The sequence below is a fragment of the Rhodnius prolixus genome, unplaced genomic scaffold (genome assembly GCF_049639745.1).
Source record: "Rhodnius prolixus isolate KJV_2025 unplaced genomic scaffold, Rpr scaffold_5, whole genome shotgun sequence".
NCBI lineage: Eukaryota > Metazoa > Arthropoda > Insecta > Hemiptera > Reduviidae > Rhodnius > Rhodnius prolixus.
Genome location: NW_027411624.1, coordinates 27,594,044 through 27,617,862, shown reverse-complemented (window position 1 = coordinate 27,617,862; position 23,819 = coordinate 27,594,044). Strand labels below are relative to the sequence as shown.

General features: G+C 31.1%; 2 protein-coding genes across 5 annotated transcripts; one reads left to right on the top strand and one right to left on the bottom strand.

The window, feature by feature from the left end:
- Window position 1: 1 nt before the first annotated feature.
- On the bottom strand, window positions 2-3,536 carry Mvk (Mevalonate kinase). 2 transcript variants are annotated; one of them, XM_074137054.1, is made up of 4 exons: window positions 2,747-3,536; window positions 2,476-2,668; window positions 2,227-2,411; window positions 2-545 (listed from the first exon to the last, which is right to left on the bottom strand). In XM_074137054.1, the coding sequence occupies exons 1-4, from the start codon at window positions 3,386-3,388 to the stop codon at window positions 276-278; spliced, it is 1,290 nt and encodes a 429-aa protein (XP_073993155.1). In that variant the 5' UTR covers window positions 3,389-3,536; the 3' UTR covers window positions 2-275. The 2 variants fall into 2 exon arrangements, with proteins under 2 accessions (XP_073993155.1, XP_073993156.1); XM_074137055.1 differs by having other exon boundaries at window positions 395-505.
- A 30-nt stretch (window positions 3,537-3,566) lies between these two features.
- LOC141458709 (protein RUFY3-like) lies at window positions 3,567-23,819 on the top strand. Of its 3 annotated transcripts, none has more exons than XM_074137047.1 (13): window positions 3,621-3,792; window positions 8,540-8,724; window positions 10,711-10,889; window positions 11,005-11,114; window positions 11,784-11,991; window positions 12,165-12,331; window positions 13,583-13,751; window positions 14,208-14,309; window positions 14,418-14,558; window positions 17,830-17,927; window positions 21,556-21,754; window positions 21,835-22,071; window positions 23,248-23,819. In XM_074137047.1, exons 2-13 carry the CDS (start codon window positions 8,544-8,546, stop codon window positions 23,389-23,391), a joined length of 1,935 nt encoding a protein of 644 aa, XP_073993148.1. In that variant the 5' UTR covers window positions 3,621-3,792; window positions 8,540-8,543; the 3' UTR covers window positions 23,392-23,819. The 3 variants fall into 3 exon arrangements, with proteins under 3 accessions (XP_073993149.1, XP_073993148.1, XP_073993147.1); XM_074137046.1 differs by lacking the exon at window positions 3,621-3,792 and adding an exon at window positions 7,151-7,372; XM_074137048.1 differs by lacking the exon at window positions 8,540-8,724 and having other exon boundaries at window positions 3,567-3,792.

The window sequence follows — 23,819 nt, the reverse complement described above, 5'->3', positions numbered from 1 at the left end:
CAACAATGAAATCAATTTATTTCATAATAAAAAAAATTACAAAAATATTTTTAGTGTATTAAGTCTTCAAACATCATGTTTGTAGAAACAAACAAATCAATGCGATTATAAGTTGTACAATTGCATAACTAGTACTACAACTTTTAATTGCGTGATAAAAAATACTACTTAAGAATTTGTATACATTACAAGAAACAATATAAAAGAAATAAATTAAAGCCTTTTGGTTACACAATTGCACAAGGTACAAGACATGAGAATGTAACTGAGATATTTTAAATAGACTTAATATCTAGTGCTACACCTTCAGAATTGGCAACTATATCATCAGCAACAAATCCTGCATGGTATAGAGCTGTCGTTACTTTATCTGACACATGTTCTGGAGTAGAAGGCGATATTAAAGCAAATGCAAACCCTCCACCACCAGCTCCAGTTAATTTAGCATGTAATCCAGTATGAGCACAGCATTCAATAATCTCTTCAAGTCGCTTATGTGAGACACCTAATGATTTTAAGAGACAATGCTGTATATCAATTAATACCTAAAAACAAGAGCAAACAATACTAACAGTCAACTTATTTATTTTTTTAATAATTAAATAGTTTTGGACAATAATTTTAAATGATAAAAATAATCTGGTGTAAAACATCAAATCATCTTTCTCTTACTGCAACTAAGGTAATTAAATTCTTAATTCTTAAAATTAGAATGCGCAAAAATTAGCTGGTTTCGATATAGTTCACAATAAAATGTTACATTTGAAGAAAGCTGATGACAAAGAACCCGAAACTTCCTCTCCTTTATAAACCACATTAAGAAGTTTCGTGAAAAATGTTACGAATAAAAATGATGGACCTACGTATGTAGTTTATAAAAATGAAAATCACAGAAACCATTTTGGAGGAAATCAGAAAAAATGAAAAAATTTTCCATTAAGTGGTATTTCCGTTTAAAAGAATTACTTCCAACTTGCAATTTCGGTTTAAAATTTAATTTATTATTAACATTATCTACATTATTCTTTCAATAATATTAAACAAAAAGCGGGGTAGTAAACTGGTTAGCACACTTGAGATCCTATGTTCAGGCCAAGCTGGAAACTATAAATTTCCCTCTTTCTAGGGACTGTGTACTGAGAAAGGCTCCTGGCGCCTGAGACCTCAAAATGTTGACGCGCCTTAGTTAAAAGATAATATTCAACTTAGTACTATTGCTAATGATTGTTAAATCATTATTATACACGTTGAAACCAAAAAAAACTCTAAAGTCGAGGTACACAAATTTTTAATGATTCTTTTTCGTACTCAAAGAGGACGTCAAAACTTATCAGGCAATAATTAAAATAAAAAACTGAACAATTACATTTTTTCTCTTGAAAGTATTAAATTTGGCATCTGAATCGAAGCAAATTTATAATATTACGTTCGGTAACTGCATAATTGCATGGAAAGATAGATAAAATACTTTCCTTTCTTTTCATTTATCACTCCCGAGCCTTCGTTATTATATGACATGTACTATGCCCCTTGGCCCATTCTTCTACTCTATAAAAACAACACAGCATCCATGTTTTCAATCAATTTTCATTTATTCCCTTTCGTACGGTCCATTTGCAGACGCAAATGCCTTGAACCTTTCGAATTGTGGGTGGTCTTGCAGCATTTTAAAAGAGGTATCAAGGCATCCCAGGCCATAACACAATTTTAAATCTATTTTGTAATTATTCCTTTGTGTCAGTGGTTTTCTGTGCACTTCTTTTCCTCCTAATACTTGTACAATGCACTGGTCTTCTGGCTACAATATCTACCACTACATTGATAACATCTCCTTTCTTTCAACTGCCTCTTACGCTCACTCTCACGAGGTTCAACTTATTGAAATATTTAGCAAAATCTGACACATCATTTTTATCCAATCAGTGAACAAAAGATAATAGAGAGAATAAAATTATCAAATCATAGTTTACATATGTACCTAAAATCAAAATTCCAAACAGGGCATGAATTCCATTTTTTTAAAAATTATTATGCCATTTCTCTTTCTAAAGCTTTTAGAAACAGGACTGTTTAATAAAAAATAAATTTAAAAAATAGAAGCTGAATAAATTTATTTAAACTAACCTACATATGTACCAAGAAGTTCCTTTTTTTTTTATAAGAGTTCATGGAATTAACTGCTCCTGTTGTATTATAAAATTAGAATAACCAAACAAAACAAATTACCTCGAGTTTTGTGTAAACACCCGTAACTTCTCCTCGTTCCTCTTGATCTTTCAATTCCTTCAAAAGCTTAATAAATTGTAAGGCTACTGTGTCCATTGCCTGAAGTACTCCATCAATAGCTTCTGGACATAACTTGTGTACATGCGCCACTTTTGCAATTAAATCAGACGTAGATCTTTCCACTCCTAAATAAATAAAAAAATTACTTTACTTATTTATGTTTTTTAATTCATTATTATTTTTAATTACCTGAATCAATTAGAAGTACTCTTAAAGGAGGCATAGCCTCCAATATCTGGAACTTTTGATAATCTTCACTTCCATCACTCACATTGATAAGGACAGTATTGCCATAAGTACAAACAGTATTGTCTAGCCCAGATGGGGTGCCATGCATTACTTTTTCCATGCAATATGCCCATTTGTTTATAATCTTTTTATCCTGTAAACAAAGTTATGTTTCATTTTCTTTGAAATCTGAAAACATAATTAGATGTAATAACTATTGTTTTATGTTTACCTGTAAAGTAAATCCACAATAATGTTGAGAGAGGGTTAAATTGAATGGTTTAAACATCTCATAAGATATGTTAAATTCCCCTAAACCATGTTTTTGCGCAGCCTTCATCCTTATATAGTGATACATAGCGGCTGCACAGCACACAGCAAAAGAAGCTGAACTGCCGGTACCGGCACCAATTGTTAAATCGGTTGATATCTCAATATCAAAAGGAGTTATATTAACATCAGTGCACCACAACATGCCAACAACTACATAAAACAGGGACATCATCGACTTCTGCTTTGGACCACTTTCAATATTTTTTTTTATCACAAATTGTCTTAAAATATCTACAAATTCATCGTGTTTCAACAAATCTGGTGTAAATAAATTAAACTCTTTAAGACGGTCAACTACTAACGGTTTGTGACTTGTAATCAGATCGTACACACTTTTGAAGTCCCACTCACTAACACCATTAAGGTTTTTCAAATTAAAAGTGATTTGTCCGTGCGCCTGTTTGTGTTCTTTAAAATGAAGATAAGTTCTCTTACTTATAGCTGCTGCTATTCCTTTCTTATTATACAACACGCTATGCTCCCCCATAAGTATTATCTTGCCAGGAGCTGAGACTGAAAAATTAATGTTATCACTCTCCATCTTGGTCTTCTCTGCAGGTTTTATTTCGCAAGATGGATTGATAGCTATCCAGCAAAATGTATGAATATATTAATCACTTACCACCCAGTGATCTGGGTTTTCCATCTTCATAGAAGGTTAAGTAGATGTTACAACTATAACTGTCAAAAACAAAACAGTGTTGCCAGTATTAGACTTCACTAAACGGCACACTGCACTATTCAAATTAACCATAAATGTTAGTTGATGGCTGATGGCTGCCTCTAGTGATAATGAAACTGTATCCCCATTAGAAAAGAAAAGTTATTTCTCCAACAATGACAACAAATCAACTTCTAGATCACCTTCTATTGGATCGTTTGAATTTCTCCCTTCATTTTTGGTATCAAGACATACTACTATTAGAAATGCTTCAAAAGAAAAAGGTAAAGAATTATTGATTGGTTACTTGAATATTTAGTGAAATTTGCTCGAAATATTAATAATACCGTTAATAAAAGTGAAATATTTTATCTCGACTGTTAATGAAATGTAGTTTATCAATTAATGAAGTATTGCTTCTAAAAAATTTAAAAAAAATAATATGTTTTAACTTTTAACAACACAAGTCGTTACTTCTTCTTTACCAGTACCGTATCTTATACCTTATCAGTAAGTGGGAAGGATTGGTCTATTAAATTATTTACAAGTTCTCTAACATAAGTGTAAAGAAGTAGTGTAAGCTAAATAAATATTGGTTTTCGTCTTTGAGAGATAACATAAATGAGCATTGCACTTGAAGCCACATAATAGAAAGATATAATGTTATGAATTAATCATAATTAAGAGCTACAAAGTTAGATTTTCATGGTGTAAAGATGTTTTAAATTAACCTTAAAATCCTAGTGGAATTTATTGAGAGGTTTTTTTTACCAGTTAACTCAAAAAAGTCACTTCTGTATTTTTTGGGGTTCACTAGAGCAGTGCATCATATTTCGAACTTTTTAATGTAGTGAGAAAGTTCGATTTTACTAATTTACAAAATAAAATACTTTTTAGAATTTCTCAAGTGTATAAGAACAGTTAAAAGATCCTAGAATCCTTTTTTTTTTTTGCAGTATTCCTCTCAAATTATTCTTACTATAAGATGGATGTGCAGTACCGTATTTTTTTGTAAACTGGGCATTAATTTTTAAGTCCCTCTTGTGGGCCAGAAATTTCTACAATAACTAAAACCTTATAAAAAAAGAAAAAAGTGTACGATAAACTTCCCTAAAGATTAGGCTAGATGAGGGCTTCGTAAGAGATGCTAAGTCCACTGCAATCTGAAAATCAGTGTGGCCTTCCCTAGAATGTTTATAATTAAGAGTAATTTAGTGCACGAAACGAGTGAGTAATTGGGTTTAGCATAATGAGCTGAAGTTTCGTGTGGATGCGCTTAGCTCAAAACTTAGTATGTTTAATGTTTTAAATTATTATTTATTTTTGGTAATACGTCAGATCTTTAAGGTTTACAGTTTTATGAAATTTACTCCTTTTAACACGAGCTAATTAGGTATACTTTAATTATAATTACTGACGATGTGAAGACGAAACAGTTCAGGTGGCCAAAGTCCTTGTTGATAAAGCATTAAACTCATATATTTGAACACTCCAAATTCTGTTGCAGTTCCTTTTGTGTTCTGTGAGAAGTAAGCATTGTTTATTTTTTATGATTTTCCTCCACTGTTGAACCTCGTACCATTTCTTATTCATTTTTTTCTGGATTCTCTATGTTTATTTAGCTTCATAATTTTTTTTAAATTTTTTAAACAACTCGTTTGAAAAATGATTTCTTGAGCTGAGGAAAACCTGCAAATGGATCTTAGAAATAAGGAGATTTGCATCTTTTTGGACAGCCAAGCTGCACTGAAGGCCCTTACTTTCTTCAGAACTACATCTTCCCTGGTTTGGGAAAGTAAAAAGGCCCTGGAACAACTGGCTCGGCACAATAAAGTTCGCCTGATGGGTGCCGGGTCATGTGGGGATCAAGGGGAATGAAACAGCTGGTCAGGTTCAGAGCTAACACTCTTTTCATTGTCTCCGGAACCTGTCCTGGGGATCACCAAGGGTGCACTTCGTGCGGCTGTCAGATATTGGACCTGGAGAGAACTGGTATGATGTGTCCTGGGGGCAAACACAGCAAGACTATGATGCCTTGGCTGTGTAAACAAAGAACCAAAGAGACTCTGTGTTTGGGTAGAAATCAGATTACCCTAATTGAAGGCCTATTCCCGGAGCATGGTAGGTTCAGGAAACACCATTACAAGGTGGGGTTTATTAGCTCAGAACTGATGTGCAGATTGTGTTAGGAGGAGAAGGAAACGGCCTCTCCCCTGCTGTTCGATTGCGTTGCAGTCGAACGGTTGCGCTAGTCTATGAAACCTTTGGAACATTAAGGCCAAAGGAGATAGTAAAAAGCGCAAAAAACTGTTTGGAAAAGTCCTCAACCTTTTTTACTTGGGGAGGTTTCGTCTACCAGGTCTAAAAAAGGGTAGGCACAATAAGTCTCTAGAGGCTGCGGTACCGACGGTCATAGGTCCCGCCCCTTTTCTAATGTAATCTAAGAAAGTTAATTTATAGCCAAAAGAAAAGTTCTACAATTTCATGCCAGCTAATTAAGGTTAAATTTCTATTAAGTTCTTGGGAATAATTACTGCTCCTAATCTTTAAAAAAATATTATTAGTGCTAGTCTAAAATATTTGTTAAAAGCATTTTTGCTCGAAAATCGATATATTTATTCTCATTGATAGGCTATAAAAGGTGAATGGCATAGATGATTTAGCTATGTTCGTTTTTAGTTAACGTTGTCCAGAAGCACTACGAGGAAGCGGTCTACTTTACCCCCAGTAATAAATATGGGATACACTAACTTTAAAAATGAGAGAATCGTACAGTTCTTCCCCGCACAATGGCTATAGCCAGTGATTTGACTGGAAACGATTTTTTTGCAGTTACTTCTGCATTGATTGTCGTTACAGAAACTTGATTTTCATTCGATGTAACGAATAGTAATAAATAGATGAAATGATCGTTGAGACTAGCCACATTGCTCCAATCTTTAAAGACCACAAGTTCTAGTATCTAAGGCTATGTATGTATTCTACATTCATTCTGTAAAGAAGCAATCTATCAATCTATAGATAAAAAGACTTTAAAAAAATAAACATTACTGAAGTAAAAATTGGAAATTATTTAAAAGCGAAACCCAGTTAGCCAGTGGCTAATTAAATTAGCTGAATTTAATTAAGTTATTCTAATTTGATTCATACTCGTTTTCTGTTCTTGATAATAGAAAGGTAATGTTTACGAAATTTGCAATTTTAAGTAAACAATAAATTGTATATATTTTATACATATATATTTTTGTGTGTACGTGTAGGCTTTCTGCTTTTATTAAATCAATGATTTGCGTCAGTCATAAGCAAGATAAATGACATATTTTTTTATGCTGGGTGTAATACTGAAAAATACTCGTTTAATTTAATCTACGATTTCAGGAATTAATTGAGATAATTCTGATAGTATCTGCAGTGCTATGCATTTGTCTCTAATGAATTTATACATTAGCTTATCAAGTTTTTAGTCCAAAACTCTTAAAGTTACTCCTTTATAGGCAACGTTAGAAATTTTTGATAGAAACTGCTTATCATTCTTATAAGTAATTAATACGAACGAGATTGTACAGCTGTTTGGTACTTCTCCATGGCTATTGATTTACCAGTGTCGCCCTCGCTTCTTCCTAAGGGCACCACCAGTACACCGTCATGTCTTGACAATCAATACTTACAATACTTGGAACTGTTACTGTTGTGTTACTTTCCTACCATGATGAAAATATAAAGTTTGATCTGTTTTGTGTACTAGGGAATTATATTCTTACAGCTTATTCTTGAAGAGTTTTTATTCATACAAAATTATACTATTACTCAACTTTGAGTTAGAATTATTTTCTTGTTAAAGGGAAAGATAACTGTAACTGCCAGGTATGACTTACAAAGAATTCATTCATCTTAAAATTTTCATTCATCTCATTGATTATATTTAAAAACAGTTTTTGTGCAATAATTAATCTTTTTATTATAGAATGACAAAGAATTTATTATTGTCATAAATTTACAAAAATAAATAAGGATTAGAATTGATTTTATTTATGAGAAAACTGTCAATTTTGATATTTAGAACTGCTAGTACAGCGTTTCAAAGCATTTTGTGTTACATTTGGAAACAAAAATTCCAGTGATTGACGTTTTTGTAACCTGTATTTGCAAACTTTATTTCGTTACTAAATTTGGCAACTAGAACAGTGCCTTCTTCTGAAAATTTTGTCCTTTTTTCCCTTTCATATGTACCTTTTTACTTATATCATCAGGAAGTCTACTTGTTTAAGATTTAAACTTTTCTGATAGAAAGCTATTAAATTGGTTACTTTCATTTTCTTTAAATTTTAAATACCTTTCGCATAAATTAGATTGATAATTGTTACTTTTAAAACTCAGATACATACAAAAAGTTCAGAAAGATAATTTTTTGTTTGCCGTCTAAATTGCGCGTTGTTCACTTTATACTTAAATAAAAGAAGGCAATGAATAAAAAATAAGTTTCATATAGTATGTAAAAAAAAATGGAAAAACAAGAATTTGTTATTTTTAAACTAAACTTTATTTGTTTAGGTAATTTAGATTTTTACTTAATCTGAAATCAAATACTTGAAAAGTATCACGCATTTTTCAAATTTAATTTTCCGTTTTTCTGCTTGTATCATTGATATTTTGGTACTCAAGTGAAAAAGATATATTTCTCAAAAGCACCTATCAGATTTTCACTGAATTACGCTTATATCCAACAGTCTTCTCAATATTGTTTTAAATCAATTTTGCCCATTACTTTAAAACTATTGGAAAATGCTAATTTAGTTTAGTATAAAATTATATATATTCATTATAATTTCGGCATTTAAGAAATATAAACTGTAACTGTATTTTTGATAATAGATCATAGTAGTATTTTTGCAGGATATATAAATATATTTTTTTTTTAAATTTAGTCTATGATACGTTAATGTCAATTGTTGTTTAGACCTAATTTCAAATTGTTTGTATACTTATCTTGATGTTTTATATTAAAACAAATTAAAAAAATCCTTGTGTTAGCTTAATGAGAATGCTCGAAGACGAAGTTCCTGGTGCCCAGGACACCATCTACCTTTGCAACTTCAGGGTTTCAGTTGACGGAGAATGGCTATGCCTCAAAGAATTACAAGATGTTGAAATGAGTATACAAGACGGTTTTCATGATCAATCCACACCTTCACCAGTAGATCCTCCCTTGCTAATTGGTATTTTTTTTAAACATATTTTTCACTGTTGCAAAAATCCTTAATTTCATTTCCGTAATCCTTCTTTATTATCCTTCTCTTGTATTTTTCTGAAATCTAATAAAATTCTAGAATTAATATTCTAGCGACGTTGACTTTCTCTTAAACTACCACAGAAAGAGAAGATATTGTAATCAAGTAGATTTTCGATTTTGAGCTGTCGTCACTGGTCGTATCCAGTTCTCAGAGTCCGAAAAAGATGATTTTACAAAATGGTCTGTTTTTTTTTCCTTCTCTCAACAACATTAACTCTTACGAGAAAGAATTTATTTTTTCCATGTTCTATTCATAGTAAATCATGATGGCTTATATCGCATTAATATTAACCGATACTTAAAATTTTACAATTTATAGAAAACTATTAATTTAACTACATTAAGTTGAATTTGGGTAGATATGCTTTGAATTTAATGTGACGTTTAACAAACTGTGTGAGAATATAGTTTATATTTTTAAAAATGAATTCTATCTGACTCTAAAGGAACCAAGCTTTTTGTGAAAGCACTTTCATCTTGAATCCTGCCATTGTTGATCCTAAATCTGAATGATTTGTTTCCGGATAGCGCCTTTTGAAACGGTATGCGGGAAATTTTTGTAACTTTTAGGTAGGTTTTCGTCCACGCGAGAATCAGCGTTAAACCTGAAAGAAACGAATTTAGTCTATCTATTTGTTTTTAATCCATTCTAGGGTTTTAATTAATGCCAGATGCTCTGCCAAATTATTGTTGCGATACTTGTTTACTTTGAACTTCGCTTCGTGAATGACTTCTCGTTTAAGTCAACTACTCAGCCCACGTGGATGCCGTCTTTGCTTCCGTCTGTAAATATCTCACAATTTTCTTACTCTACATTAGCTAACCTACTTCTACACTACATTATTTATTCTACTACTCTACATTAGTTAGTTGAATTTGGGTAGATATGCTTTAAATTTAATGTGTTCATAATTAGTGCAGGGATCATTACCTTCTCTGATAACTGGCATTTTCAATGATTTGGTATCCCTTCACCATTTTGATTGCCAATAGACTTAGGCCACTCTTAATTTCATTCCTGAGATAAAGCTTTAAACCGTACTATCGTTAGCTGCTTGGTCCAAAAACAAAAAAAAAACGTTTGCTGGGATTATAGAGATTTACTGGGCCGAATCCGAACCGTTTTAATCGGTAGAGAACACTCGGCCTCCATGCAGTGTCGAAAGGGCCTCTAACGTCTTGAGCGATTATTAAGACTTGCAATTTAATTGTCAAGTAGACAATCACAAAATGTTTCACCTTTATCAGAGCTTTGTTAGAACAGGTTTGAGGTTTGAAAGTAAATAGTTTTACACTGGGTGTCCGTATCTGTCGTAACTCAAAAACAAAAAATTTTAGGGAGTTGAAATTTAATATTTCAATAAAGAACGCCACATTAAGGATTTAATCAGAATGAGTCAATCAGAAGTAATACTTTACTGAATGAATTCTTCGTATTTTAAGATTTTCTCCTAGACAGTTCTAACGATTTTCTTTATACTTCGTTTACAAATTGTATATGCAGCTCTATAACTTTAGTTCAAACATTTTTCTAGGGAAATTCGATTAAAGGCACTTCTGGAAAAGAGGGTGGTTAGCCTGTGCTCTAAAGTGCCACATTACTGTTTATTCTACTATCTTGATAGTTACATAATAAAAAACAAATATGAAACTAAATTTCAAATTTGAAGCTAATTGAATGAACGGAAGTACTACTTTACTGAAAAGAATTTTCCATCGAAATAGTGCATACGTATACACACTATTGAGAATGTGACAGTTATAAATCCCAATAAAGAGAATCAAAATTTTCACGTTTTATTTACAACTACTGAGCAAATTTTACTTTTTTCTTGATTCTCATGAATATATTCGTCTAAATTTTTACTTTAAATGTTTATATGTTATTTTGTATTTAATTTGTTTTTCTCAGCAAGAGATCCCGTTGTCATTGAGCGAAGAAATCTTGTCAATATTTCAAAACTTATAGTAAAAGAACTAATTGAAACATCATTAAAATATGGAAGAATGTTAGATTCTGATCATATGCCATTACAACATTTCTTTATTGTATTAGAACATGTATTGAGACATGGATTGAAACCTAAAAAAGTTAGTATGCTATTATATATTAATTTAAATAAATGTTTACACATTGTATATATTTTTCGTATAAATCATCATTATTTAAATATTAAAGTTTAAAAGTTTTTTTGTTTTTTTTTAGGGCCTTCTTGGACCCAAGAAAGAATTGTGGGACATTCTACAAGTTGTTGAAAAGTTAACATGTGAAGCTCAAGATATTACCAGCAGTGTTAGAGATTTACCAACAGTAAGGTAAGTTTTTTTTATTTAATTCAGAAAACAACTGAAGTTATATCTAATAGAGAAAAGAGGAAAAAATTGTTAAAGTTAGGTGATTTTCTATTTATGCCTACTAGGGCATCCGACTTAAACATTGACAATTATTAATTTTTTAAAAAATTACTGTTAAGCAGAATGAATGATTGCAGATGTCCATACTTAGCAAGGAGCGTTTTATTGTTCATGTTACTTTAAGACAAGTATACGAGCGATCTAACTAATATATCGTAGTCTAGATTTATAGAACTTTGACTAGCTTTACATTTAACGCACATTCTTTAAAAAAGATTTTTTTTTTACTTAAACAAATATCGATGCTTTTTTTAAAAAAACGAGGCCTCGTGAGTGCTTCTCACGTTGTAAGCATAAAATCCGTTACAGAAGCTAAGTATCGTAGCAGTTGGAATGGCGATTCTTGTTAGAGACGCAAATCTTAAATTCCTACAAGTGGGATAGTTACAATGGAGTTTCTATTGAGCTGAAAACTTCGTATATATTCATGCAAATTTAGCGAAATAACAACTTTATATTTATTTAATTCATTTAACTTAATAAAATATATATAAATATATACTTTTGAGAATGTGACAGTTATAAATTCAATGTATGAATTTTTAATGTTTTGTTTTATTTATTTTGTAGAACTCAAATGGGTCGGGCTCGAGCTTGGTTAAGACTTGCGTTAATGCAAAAAAAATTAGCAGATTATCTAAAATTATTAATAGACCACCGTGATGATATTTTATCTGAATATTTTGAACAGGATGCTCTGCTTATGAGTGATGAAGCCATTGTTATAGTTGGACTTTTAGTTGGTCTTAATGTTATCGATTGTAATTTGTGTGTTAAGGTTAGTTTATTTATAGTTCTATGTATTTCCTTAATTAAACAAACTTTTGACATTTGTGAGAATTATAAAAACTAATAGATTGATTATTTATTGTGGCCTAAAGTGCATGAGAATAGGTATTAATGAATGCTTATTATTTCTCTGATGATATATGTATTATGTATATTTTATAGGAAGAAGATCTAGATTGTCAACAAGGAGTTATTGATTTTTCATTATACCTCAGATCCAGTCACCATGCTTCTATCAGTGGCACGCCAGAAGAAGAGCTCGATTTAGATAATATGACAACGGTACTTGATCAGAAGAACTATATAGAAGAACTCAACAGACACCTAAAGTAATTTTATCTTATTAATGGAAACTTTTATCTTAATAAAGGGGTTAGCCAAAACTTTGCTAAAAGGTAATAGTCATGTGTGTAAATATTTTGTGTTGGTATTGAATCGAGAGTTAAATAACAGGAAAAGGGAGTTATTTAATAATTGTTATGTTTTGGGTTCGTTGAAACAAAGACGATCGAAAACTGAATACCTGTTTGGCTATTTTTTTCATTTCTTCTTTACAAAAAAAAAGGCAAGCGTACAAAGTAAAGAAAAAAAAATGGCGATTGAAAAACCGGTATGCAATTAAAATTAAAAAAAGAAATGGTCCCATGGATTATTTTTGTTATTTTGTATTCATAGGCAGTTACAGTCTACCATGTAGATTGAGATTTAATGGTATTGCTTGAAGTCACAGAAATTTCATGCAAAATAGAACGTTGAAACATTCCATTTCCTTGGTAAAGTTAAGTTTTAATAACCGAAAAAACGAGTTATAAACATCCTTTTTATGAATGAGCGTTCAATAGCAATAAAAGTGCAGTGCAGTTTAAGATACCTAGTTAGATAATTGGATATAAAGAAAAAAAATAGACATTACAAAAGTAATGTCAATTAATCAATTACGGCAAAGGATTTGCGAATTGATAGAGTTGAAAATTAAGCGAGTATTTACTAGACTGAAGCAGTACTGCATAACATAAAACGATCCATAACTGAGAATCAACGAGCAAAGGATTCATAATAAATCACATTTGCAGCTATCATCCGGGAAATGCTCAATTGGTTTAGTAGAGCATCCTTTCGCATTAGCTGATACCGCAGGTAAGCAGTTTTTCAGATAGACAACAATTGTCGCGATGAACAAATAGAATTAATAAATACGTAAAGTTATGTTAGTTAATTAAATTAATCAATTGTTAAGATTTTTCATTAAATTTCTCATGGCCGTTCCAAATCAAATCAAAGAGAATTTTCATATCGCATCCTGTTATTTATCTGTGTTTCTATGTTCGTATGCTTCCGGTTTCCTGGTACCTGGCAACAATTTTTGAGGAGGAAAACATTTTTTTTTTTGAAGAGTACAAATAATTATCAAAAAAAGTATCGTCAATCTTTATGAGAAACTCCACTTAACTCAGATAAAGGATAAATTTTGTTACTATGAAAAACAATGTACTAATCAATTTATGCCTGCTTTTATTTAGCTAATGAGGGCAACTCATTATTTGTCATACAAAGAAAAATTCATTTTTATGACTTTCTAGTGCTACAGTTGGTAACTTACAGGCCAAAGTAGAGTCGTTGACCACCACCAATGCCCTGATGAAAGAAGATCTTGCAATTGCGAAGAAAAATATAATGCACTTAACTGAAGAAAATAAAAATCTAAAGGGAAACAACAAAAGAGACATCAATTCTGAAAGAACTGATGAGGTGTCGTAATAAGTTTTATTTACTATTTAGTTATCCCTAAGTTCTTTTGCAGTATATCTAAAGTTGAAAATGTGATTAGGTCTGCATTGCTGAGCCTCGCTAATGTTTTTTTTTTGTTGTAATACGCGTTTTTATTGAAGCCTTGAGCGGTTTCGGATCATTATCCATCATTAGAGGTAGATTAATCAATTTAATACAGAGATCTTGACTCCACTTAAGTTTCCAACTTATCCTATGCTTTGATTTTACTCATCCGAAACCGCTCTGGATTCCAAAAACAAAAACAAAAATGCGTGCTACAATGAATAAAATCAACGATATTTAAAATTTATTTCTTGGACCTAGTAAAAAAAGAAATCAGATTTATTTATTCTTATTTTTTAATTGTTAAGAGGTATATTTATCTTTACAATTCCAACAGTTTTTAAAAATAATATCTTTTATTTAATATCTTAGGGAGGAGGTAAAGAAAATACTGTGGAAATAGAACTGTTACGGCGTGAACTAGAAGCTGAAAAGAAAAAGACAGCTGAAGTGCAAGAAGAACTTAGATTACAAGTAATTATTTATTTACTCAAAACTTATTTAGACTCGTATTTTCATACGGGTAGGAAACAAATTTAATACATACAAGTGTTAAAATGGATATTTTGTATTTGAATGTAGGTCAGCTTAAAAGCAGAAATGGAAGTTGCGATGAAACTTCTAGAAAAAGACATACATGACAAGCAGGATACAATAGTGTCACTTCGTCGGCAGTTAGATGATATTAAACAAATTAATTTGGAAATGTACAAAAAACTGCAGGTAATTTTTTTGTTATAAATAATTTTTAATTTATGAAAAGTGAAAAGTACGTGGAATTTAATTTACATTTGGAAGCGGAAGTCTTTTAAATGTCAATGAGCTGACATTGCAAAACATTTTAGTTGGTATTAAAAAATACACTTTTAATTAATGTTAAAAGTGTATTTTATATATGTCTATAATATATAAGCGCCTAGTTTTCTTATAAATAATTTAAAAAAAAAAAAAAATTATCTGTAACATTGTAATCTGAAGAGTCTATCAAATCAGAAGAATTGAACTATAACGGTTAGTGTACACTTTATGTGACTTCATTTACGAAAATTCTATAGGTTCCATTACAAGAACACTCGTACACTAGTTATTGTGAAAACTATAAATCATTTAATGTGTGTATTACACCGTCAGAGGCGTGTTTGTTAAAGTAAAGGCTACCTTTAAGGTAGACACGGGACAAAAGTTAGACGAAGTAGGTTTCAGAAGTGAACTTATTCATCAAGGTTAGATCAGTCGCCATGAAGGCGATATGAAAGTTTATATGCTAAAACATTCGGTATAATTGTAAGGGTTTTGGTTTATCTATACAACCAACTGCTTCGATATTTCCATCTCTCATGAGATTACTACCATGATAGCCGGCCATTCTATCAAGAATCTTAACGCCCCTTGGATAATGTAATGCAGAACAATTTGTACTAACCCATTTCCGTTTATTAGGAATGCTCACTATTTTTTGACCAAAGATATTTGGAACTGTGCAGAAGTGGTTGGAGAAGTTGTATATTATTGTCTTAACAAATTAATATATAACTGCATGCTTTGAAAATTATTGCGACAGTAATTTTTATTTACCATATAACCAGTGAGTGATTCAGTTAAGAAATTTAAGACCTAAAAGATTATTTATTATAGGATAATTCATAATTCAATTTAGTGTAGAACTTCTTGCTTTATCCTCGGAGAAGTATTATGTACATACCAACAAGAGATACCTACAGTTGCGAGGCCTTTAAAATTAATATTGTTAGTATGAGTGCATTTTTTCTTGAGTGATTGGTATGTGTGTGTCAGGAATGCGAGACAGAACTGACGGAGAAAGGTGAAATGGTCACAAGGCTACAGAACAAGACAATTGAGATCGGCAAGTTGCTCGATGGACTTATCAAGTGCCAAGAAAGAACGCAGAAAAAATAAAAATAGAACGATTTCTTTTTCCATAATAATTTGTTTCTTCTTCTGAATCTTTTTTTTTTTTTTTAATAGTAAACTGTTTTTTTTTTTTAAAGATTTATTATTATTAAAGCCATTCTTATTTTAAACTTGAAAGGGACCTTTTTATACTCAAACAAGCAAGGCCCTGTGACCGTGTGTGATTAAATATTATATTACTCACAGCTGGCCTTTTTTTTTTCTTTTCTTTTTTTTAAATAAAACATCACAGTAATAATCACTTAAAAATAATTACAATACAAAGCTTTTTTTAAAAAAATATTATTTTATATAATTTTATTTATTTAATTTTATATTTTGTTTAATAAAAAAGGCAGACCCTTTTGCTAAACATTTTTATCACCAATGTTAAAGTAAAAATCCCAAATTTTTCAAGATATTTATTTCTTATTTTTTTTAAAAAAAAAAAAAAGAATAAGCTCTAAACTTCACTGATGTCACATTTTTTTAGTGTTGTAAAAAAGTGCTTTCATTATTTCATAATTTTAAGGTATATTCTTTTTCCATTCCCAAATTAGTATGTAATGGGAGTAATAAATGTTCTACATGTACTAAATGGGTTGTAAATGCTTAATAAAATTCAAAGAAACTGAGGAAAAGAAGGAAATCTAAAAAAAATAATAAAAGATGATAGTGTTGGATTCTGCAGGAACCTTTCTTAAATCTCGCATGCAATTGCCTGTTGGCGAACTATTTGAAAAAGTAAAGGTCTCATTATTTTTAGTAGTCGACAATGACGTATTAGTACAAAATAAATGACATAAATTCATCTAAATATTTACATTTTTAACCACCTTAGAATATTTGTTTTTTTTTTTTTTTAATTCTGAGATTTGTTTAATGATCGGAACTTTTTTTTTGTTAAAAAACATTCAATTGAGCGCTTAATGAACAAATAATATCGAACAGTTTTTAAAGGCTGTTTCGATCTTTTTTTACAGTGTTACCTAATATTTTCTGTTGGTGGAAATAAAATATAGAACGTATACATGTAAAATTTAATTTTCAGTTTATACTAAATACCAAATTTGATAAAATGTCAGGCATTTCGTTGTTGTAATCACGGTGAACAGTATTAAATAATTACAGAAGTCGTTAAGTGGTGACGTGGACCTATAATTGGGAGGGCTTCACTTCGAAACCCACGAATATTGTTGAAAAGATTGTAACAGTAATTTTTTTCCGACCCAATCCACTTCACCTGCTTTGGTAGCTTAAAAAAAAGAAGTCATAATTTTACTTACTTATTCATAGAAGTTTTAATTTCACATATTTATGAATAAAAGTAAAGTAATGGCTTTTTTTCAGGTGGCGTTTTACTTCCAACTACGAATTTCATTTAAAAATAATAATGACTCCTTTAAAAAATTTAAAAAAAATAAAAATCAAATTTTTTTGAAACTTAGCAATTCAGATTTGTAAAAGATAGTATAATTTTTTACTAACCTCATTATACTTATCTAAATAATTAAAAGCAAATTTATCAGGAATTAATTTTAAATAAATTATTATTGTTAAACTAGCTATTTAACATTTATTAAAGTCATCTTAGAAGTATCTTCAGCGATTCCAAACATTTTTAGGAAATTGTATACGAGATTCTAGGATTGGATTAGTTCAAGTGTATTTCTTGAAAACTTAAGTACTCCTGTGATTTTTGCGCTTGCATGGCAATTAAATAATATTAAGGCTTTTCAAAATTATTGGTTGGGAGTGGTATAGGGATTAAACTGTATGGCTACGAAAGAATTTGATGCTGTTAAGTAGATTAGGTTTATAATAATAATGAAGAAAATATACACTTTTGAAGGGAGTCCAGTTTATTATTATTCATTTTCCTTACAGTTATAAATTATGTTAAACAAGCAATACACATAGCAAAGATTACGACAATAAAACTGGACTCCTAACTGTGGTTTGTAGCAAAATTTGGAATTGCATAGGTTTTTTGTTTTGTTTTGTTTTTTTTAATTATTTCATAGTTTGATATTTTTATTTTTTACATTTTTTTCATTTTATTATTTTTTCGGGTTCAATGTAGGAAAAAGAATCTTCGCTCAAACACAAAACGGAGCTCATTTCCAAGCTGGAGGCAAAGACCTGTGCAATGACAGACACGCTACAAATCATGGGCGACAAGTATGTACTAGTTATTTTTTATATACAAGAGCTAATAATAATAAAATTAAGTGAAAAAAGAAAAAATAAAATAACAAAAAATGTGAGAAAGATGTTTGCTCTCTGTTTTTTATTCTAGGCTTGCTAAAGCCATCTTTTCATCCAAAGCTGCAACTTTTCAATAAACTTATCTCTATAGCTATTATTATTTGTTTTTTCTTTTTTAAATATTTAATTTTTGGAATTAGATCATTTGTAAAGGCATGGCAAGCCTTTTTTTTTTGCTGTGTATTTATATTTAAAGAAATGTTGAATGATAAAAATGGCTTGCTTCAGTCCCCGCTTTCGCCTAAGCTGTCACTGAGGTAGGCCTCCAAAAAAGAAAACCATCCCCAAATGAAACGTAAATCCGTTTTTCTTATTTCAAAAAAAAAATGTAAGAAACATTCTTTTACTTTTGTAAAAACACTAACTAGTTTAAAAGAAAAATAATGCTAAAAAAATTTAAATGAAAAATTGAATAAATAAAATGAAGAAATAGACAAAATCTTTATTGTAGCTTTGCCAATCAGCTTTCTGAAAGATCTCATAAGGTACGTAGGGAAAAAAAATTATAAAAAAAATTTAATAACTTAAAAAAATAATTGCAAAATAAACAAGTCACAGGCAGATTTTCCGTAATAACTGAGTTATTTGTCAAGTTGCTTGTGATAAAATAATATTTGTAATGTAATTAGAGACGTTGTTTTTTAATAATAATAATAATAATAATAATTTTCTCATTTAAATTGCACTATTTAGAAGTTTTATTCTTTGAACACAGATTTATAATAATTTTTTTGGAATTTTTATTTTTCTTCATTCATTTCGTTGAAGTTGATTATAGACAGTTTTTATATGGTAAAATGTGGGATACAGTTTCATTATCACCGAAGGCAGCCAACATTAAAACACTATAACAAGGTGATGATTGCTTCAAATATCTGTAGCTTAGGCTAATCTATTTTGTTGTTGTATGTGTATTTTTTGCGTATTTTTGATTGTTTCTCTTGTAAATTATTAATAAAACTAAAAAAGAAATGATTTATTTTTATTATTATTTTTTTTTTAGCGAAAAGAAATTCATGCTGCAATAATGCCTGACTTTACAGACTTAAACCTTTTAGCCGCGCGTATAACAATAATTAATAATTGTCCTAATTATATATCACATTAATAAAAAGGTAGGATAAGCTAATAAATGACTGCATTCTTGTAGAATAAAAAAAAAAAAACCGCAATTTACTGAACTAAATTAACCATGGGTATTTGTGTAGAATAATATTTAAGTCTTTCAAATAAAATAAGAGTGCTCTATCTCTAGGCACCCTGTCGTTTTGGCGTTGTTGAAATTCTCCCAAGATTTATGCTCAAAGAGCTCTAAAAACAAATTTACAGTATGTACACTTTAGTTACACCTACGTATGTTACACACACGTATCATATTAATATCACTTATACATTATTTTATGTATGTTATTTATACTATTAATATTTAATTTACATGTTTGAAACTATTCTTTAATGTTAAAAATGAGAGGGTGACACTACTTCGCGGTTTTTCACTTATCGCGGCCGGTTCTGGTCCCTATTATAACCGCCATAACTGAGGGATGACTGTACATATATGGCCGTATGAGTGAGTATATTTGCAAGTATGAATTCAATTGTGAAATCTTGCAGACTAGCACTCTTTTTGTCTTTCATTCTCAAGCAATGGTAAACAGATTTTTAGTTTTCGCGCCAGTTATAAACTTTTTTTTATATGCTCTTAATTTCCTTTTTTTTTTCTTTTAATTCTTTATAATAATTGTCTGGGGATCTAAAGGGCTGATCCGAACTGCCCCTCTGACGATGCCCTTCATAAAGCAAAACATAGGAAAGCTCATAAGCTCAACTTTTTCAGTAAATAAATAAATCTATGTTACTGTTTGAAAATTTTAATTTTAATATAAGTCTTAAGTGAAAAAGAAATCTTTAAGTAAAGTTTGGCAAAAACAACATCTATTTGTCATCAAAACCTAAATTCTTGTCCCTATACTAATCTAATGTATTGCATTAGATTACTTAAAAAAATCGTCTAAAGAAATGAGTAATTTATATATTTTGGATAAAATCATAAACCGCAGCTAAAATGTAATTTGCTCTTTGCTTAGATTTGTGTAAAATGGAAATCGTTTGTTGATATTGCTAATGAAATGAGATCAAAATTCTAAAATTATTGAGTTTTTTTCATGCTAAATTCTCTAGATTTCATTTTTACATTGTTCCTATATGTATGCAAACATATATTGTTCCAATATAGATATAAAATATATTAAAAATAAAATATAGATTAGGTTATATTAGTCTAGGGCGGCCTCAAGGCCTACGCCACTGCGACCCCTTTGGATCTATTGTGGCTCCCCTCACTCTAGATCTCACACTCCAGACTCTTAATGCTGGAGAGCGACTCTTGGGTAAAGCTCACAGGCCTTGGCCTTCCCTCCCCGAGAAGTAACATCCTTAGCCACACGAGCCCCTCACACTGACACAACACGTGCAGTGCCGTTTCCTCCTCTTCCTGACAGAACCTACAGAGGGTATCATCTGCCAGGCCCATGCGATGCATGTGTTTTCTGAGCCTGCAGTGGCCAGTTAAATCAATCATCCTTATAGCCCCACGGCCTTGGCAGATTAATTCTACAGTCAGCCTCGGCGAATAGCCTTTAATAAACTCCTTCGCCTGCCACTGCCCAGTGGTGGCAAGCCACCACTCCTGAGACCTATTCTGCACCCATAAGTTAATGGTCGCAGTTTTAACACACTTCGGTACCCCAAATCAGGACTCCGGGCCAACGAAATGTCCCGCAGAGCCTTCCCGGGTCAATAAATCTGCCGCTTCGTTTCCCTTATGTCCTGAATGACCAGGTGCCCAAACCAGATAGACCTTATTTTGGTCACTAATTTACTTCAGGGCACCCAGACATCCCAAACCAGCCTTGAGTTGACCTGGTAGGAACTTATAGCTCGTAGAGCAGCCTGATATCAGAGAAAATTACGACCTTAGAATTAATAATTCCTCGCCCGCTAATCTCGGTAGCACAGAACCTAATTGCAGCTAGCTCAGCCTGAAAAACTGTAGCTAGTTTCCTTAGGCTAACCGAAAACCTACATTTCGGCTTCACCCCGTACACTCCTGCTCCTACACCCTCCTCCGTCTTGGAGCCATCTGGTACCAAATCGAATCTCCCGCCACTGGGGGTCCACGTCTCCAAGCCTCTCGGTCTCCAATATAGACTTTGAAAGGCTTGTCGAAGTTATATTTGGGAGTCATAAAATCCGAAGGCAAGGCCAGAATAGAGTCGGCCTGCAGCTCCTCGTATAACTCTTGATACGCTCCTCCATGCCTGGTCATAGGAGCTTGTCCTTTCATAAGCCTAATGCAACGGCCCTTTCAACGCCCTGAATATATATGTGCAATGGGGGCAAAAAAATAAAATATAACGGTAAGTGATTATAAATCCCGCAATTATGCCATAAAAGGGCATGCCCCGGAGTATTTCACTTTGCTTTAAGGATGAACAGTGATCATTCCGGACTGAGGTGTTGGTTGGGTTGTGTGGAACAGGCAAAAGGAGTTTGAGAAGGATAAAAGTGCTGTGGAACAAGCTCTGCTCTTGGCTACTGAAGCAATGAAAGAAGATTCTTCGAAGGCAATTCAGGCTGAGGGAGAATTAAGAAAAATTTTGGAACGAGAGTTGGTAGCAGAAAAGAAGAAGGTTAATGAATTGCAACAAGAAGTTCTTGATCTGAAAGAAGTGACAAAAGTTAGTTTCAAATTATATTATAGTATAAACATATTTCTGATTTCTTCAGGTAGTCATTTAAAGAAACAATTTATTTTCAGAATTATATGACTCTGCAGGAGGAAAAATACCGTCTTGATGAAAAATGCCGGGAGCAGGAAGAAACTTTAGAGGAATTGGGTCGTCACCTTAGCATTTCTAAATTACAAGTATCAGAACTTAAAGAAGAAGCTGGCGAAGCTGCTGCTCTTTCGGCTACTGAAAATTCATGGGCTTCAGATGATGCTGTTACCAATTGTAAAATTTGTCGAAGAGAATTCAGTCTAACAAGACGAAAGGTCAGTAGTTAATATTTTTTATTTATCATCAATTCATAATTTATTGAAGTTTTGTAATCCCTCTAAAACAATTAAGTTTATTTTTTAATTTTAGTTTATACAATAGAAAGTTTCATTTACCCTCTCATAGTCGATTGATTTTATGTTGCATTGTAGTTTTATAGTTTAGATTATTTCGTTGATTTCTGGAACGGTTCTTATTTTTTGGAGAAGAGAATAGTTCATTTGTTTTGAAATTATTGTATGTTCCTCTTGATTTGATAAAAAAAAACGGTAGAAGATGGCAGTTTTCATTGAATTTGAAGTGCATTAGTACTTGTACCTTCATTATCAGATCCAGCTGTTGTACTAGAGTAGTTACCAATAGTTTCCCATACAATTGTATTTTGTTTTTAATTAGTACTGGACTGACAGGGGAATCAAACCCTAAATTCTCACACTAAGGGCTAATGTGCTTGTTGTTAGACATTCTTAAGGACAACGAACAAATTAACAATAATATGTAGAATTTTTTGAAATTCCTCATGAGTTGGTAATAACAATGAAAAGAATCAGACCCTGAATTCTCGCATTAAGACGAGTGTGCTTGTTGCAAGACAAGTGAGAAACTTTAATTAATATTTATTATATAATATATACAATATGTATTTATTATTTAATTGGTTATCGAATTTTATCATGAGTTTCTTTTTTAATGCGGCCTTAAACATTTGCTTTTTAGAACCAGTGCAGAGAATTGAACGACGTGATTTTTTTAAAGTTAATAATAACGCCAAGTGTACCATATACATTTTAGAAAAAAAGTTGTCCGACATAACCAAATAACCATTTTGAATTTTCTGTAATGTTAATTCCATATTCCCTGTAATGTTAATTTTCATTTCAGTCAGTAGTGATTCTAACACTGAAATAATCGTAGAATGTTGGTCGAATCAGCATCGCGTATTTGTAATTTCTAAGAATTTTTTAAGAATGCTTAGTTGATATAAAGTGTGAGTTCAGAACTATGCTCAATCAACCTTTGTGAATGTGTTAGAAACATTCTGTTTATATTTCACATCAAATTTTTACCGTTATTTAATTTTTTTATTTAGAAAGTATTTCTTATAGCGCGTTAGAATCTTCACAAAAAGAAAATGTTTATCCAATAATAACATCACTTTATTTTTGTTTCAGCATCATTGCAGAAACTGTGGAGCTATATTTTGCAATGCTTGTTCAGATAATTTCATGCCAATTCCGCCTTCTACTAAACAGGTTAGAGTGTGTGATGAGTGTCACGTTATGCTCTTTGCTGAGTATTCTGTAGTTATAAATTGAAAAAGAAAAAAATGTGAAATTTTTTCATAACAAAAAAGAACCTAGGGAATGGTTTTTTGTTCACTAATCAAGGAAAGAAAATATGGTTAAGTCAATTGTCTAAAAATACTTCATATATTTTATTTTACTGACAATATATCGTTTCCCCTTACAGTTGAATTTTATTTTATTTTGTTATAATTGACAAATTTTATGCATTTATTTTTTATTCACCTTGAAACTGGAAATCAAAAAACAAATTGGATTTTATGTAGCTTTTTTATACATTAAGACATTATTAATTTAAACATGTGCGCAGTGTCACTAAATGTATGGTGAACGTTTACAAATTGTTATAAAAAACATTGTTACAGATTATATTTATATAATTATTTTTTTGAAATATTATAATAAAAAAGATGAATAAAGTTTAATAGTTATTACCAGAA

Bases quoted from the DNA above. Each gene is read 5' to 3' on its own strand.
- Mvk (XM_074137054.1), bottom strand. From the start codon at position 3,388: ATGGAGAGTGATAACATTAATTTTTCAGTCTCAGCTCCTGGCAAGATA. The intron at 2,669-2,746 runs GTAAACATAAAA...CTTTGTTTACAG, and splicing joins ATTGTGGATTTACTTTACAG to GATAAAAAGATTATAAACAA. The intron at 546-2,226 runs GTAATTTGTTTT...TCTTGTTTTTAG, and splicing joins GTGTTTACACAAAACTCGAG to GTATTAATTGATATACAGCA.
- LOC141458709 (XM_074137047.1), top strand. From the start codon at position 8,544: ATGAGAATGCTCGAAGACGAAGTTCCTGGTGCCCAGGACACCATCTAC. The intron at 14,310-14,417 runs GTAATTATTTAT...ATTTGAATGTAG, and splicing joins AAGAAGAACTTAGATTACAA to GTCAGCTTAAAAGCAGAAAT. The intron at 22,072-23,247 runs GTCAGTAGTTAA...TTTTTGTTTCAG, and splicing joins TCAGTCTAACAAGACGAAAG to CATCATTGCAGAAACTGTGG.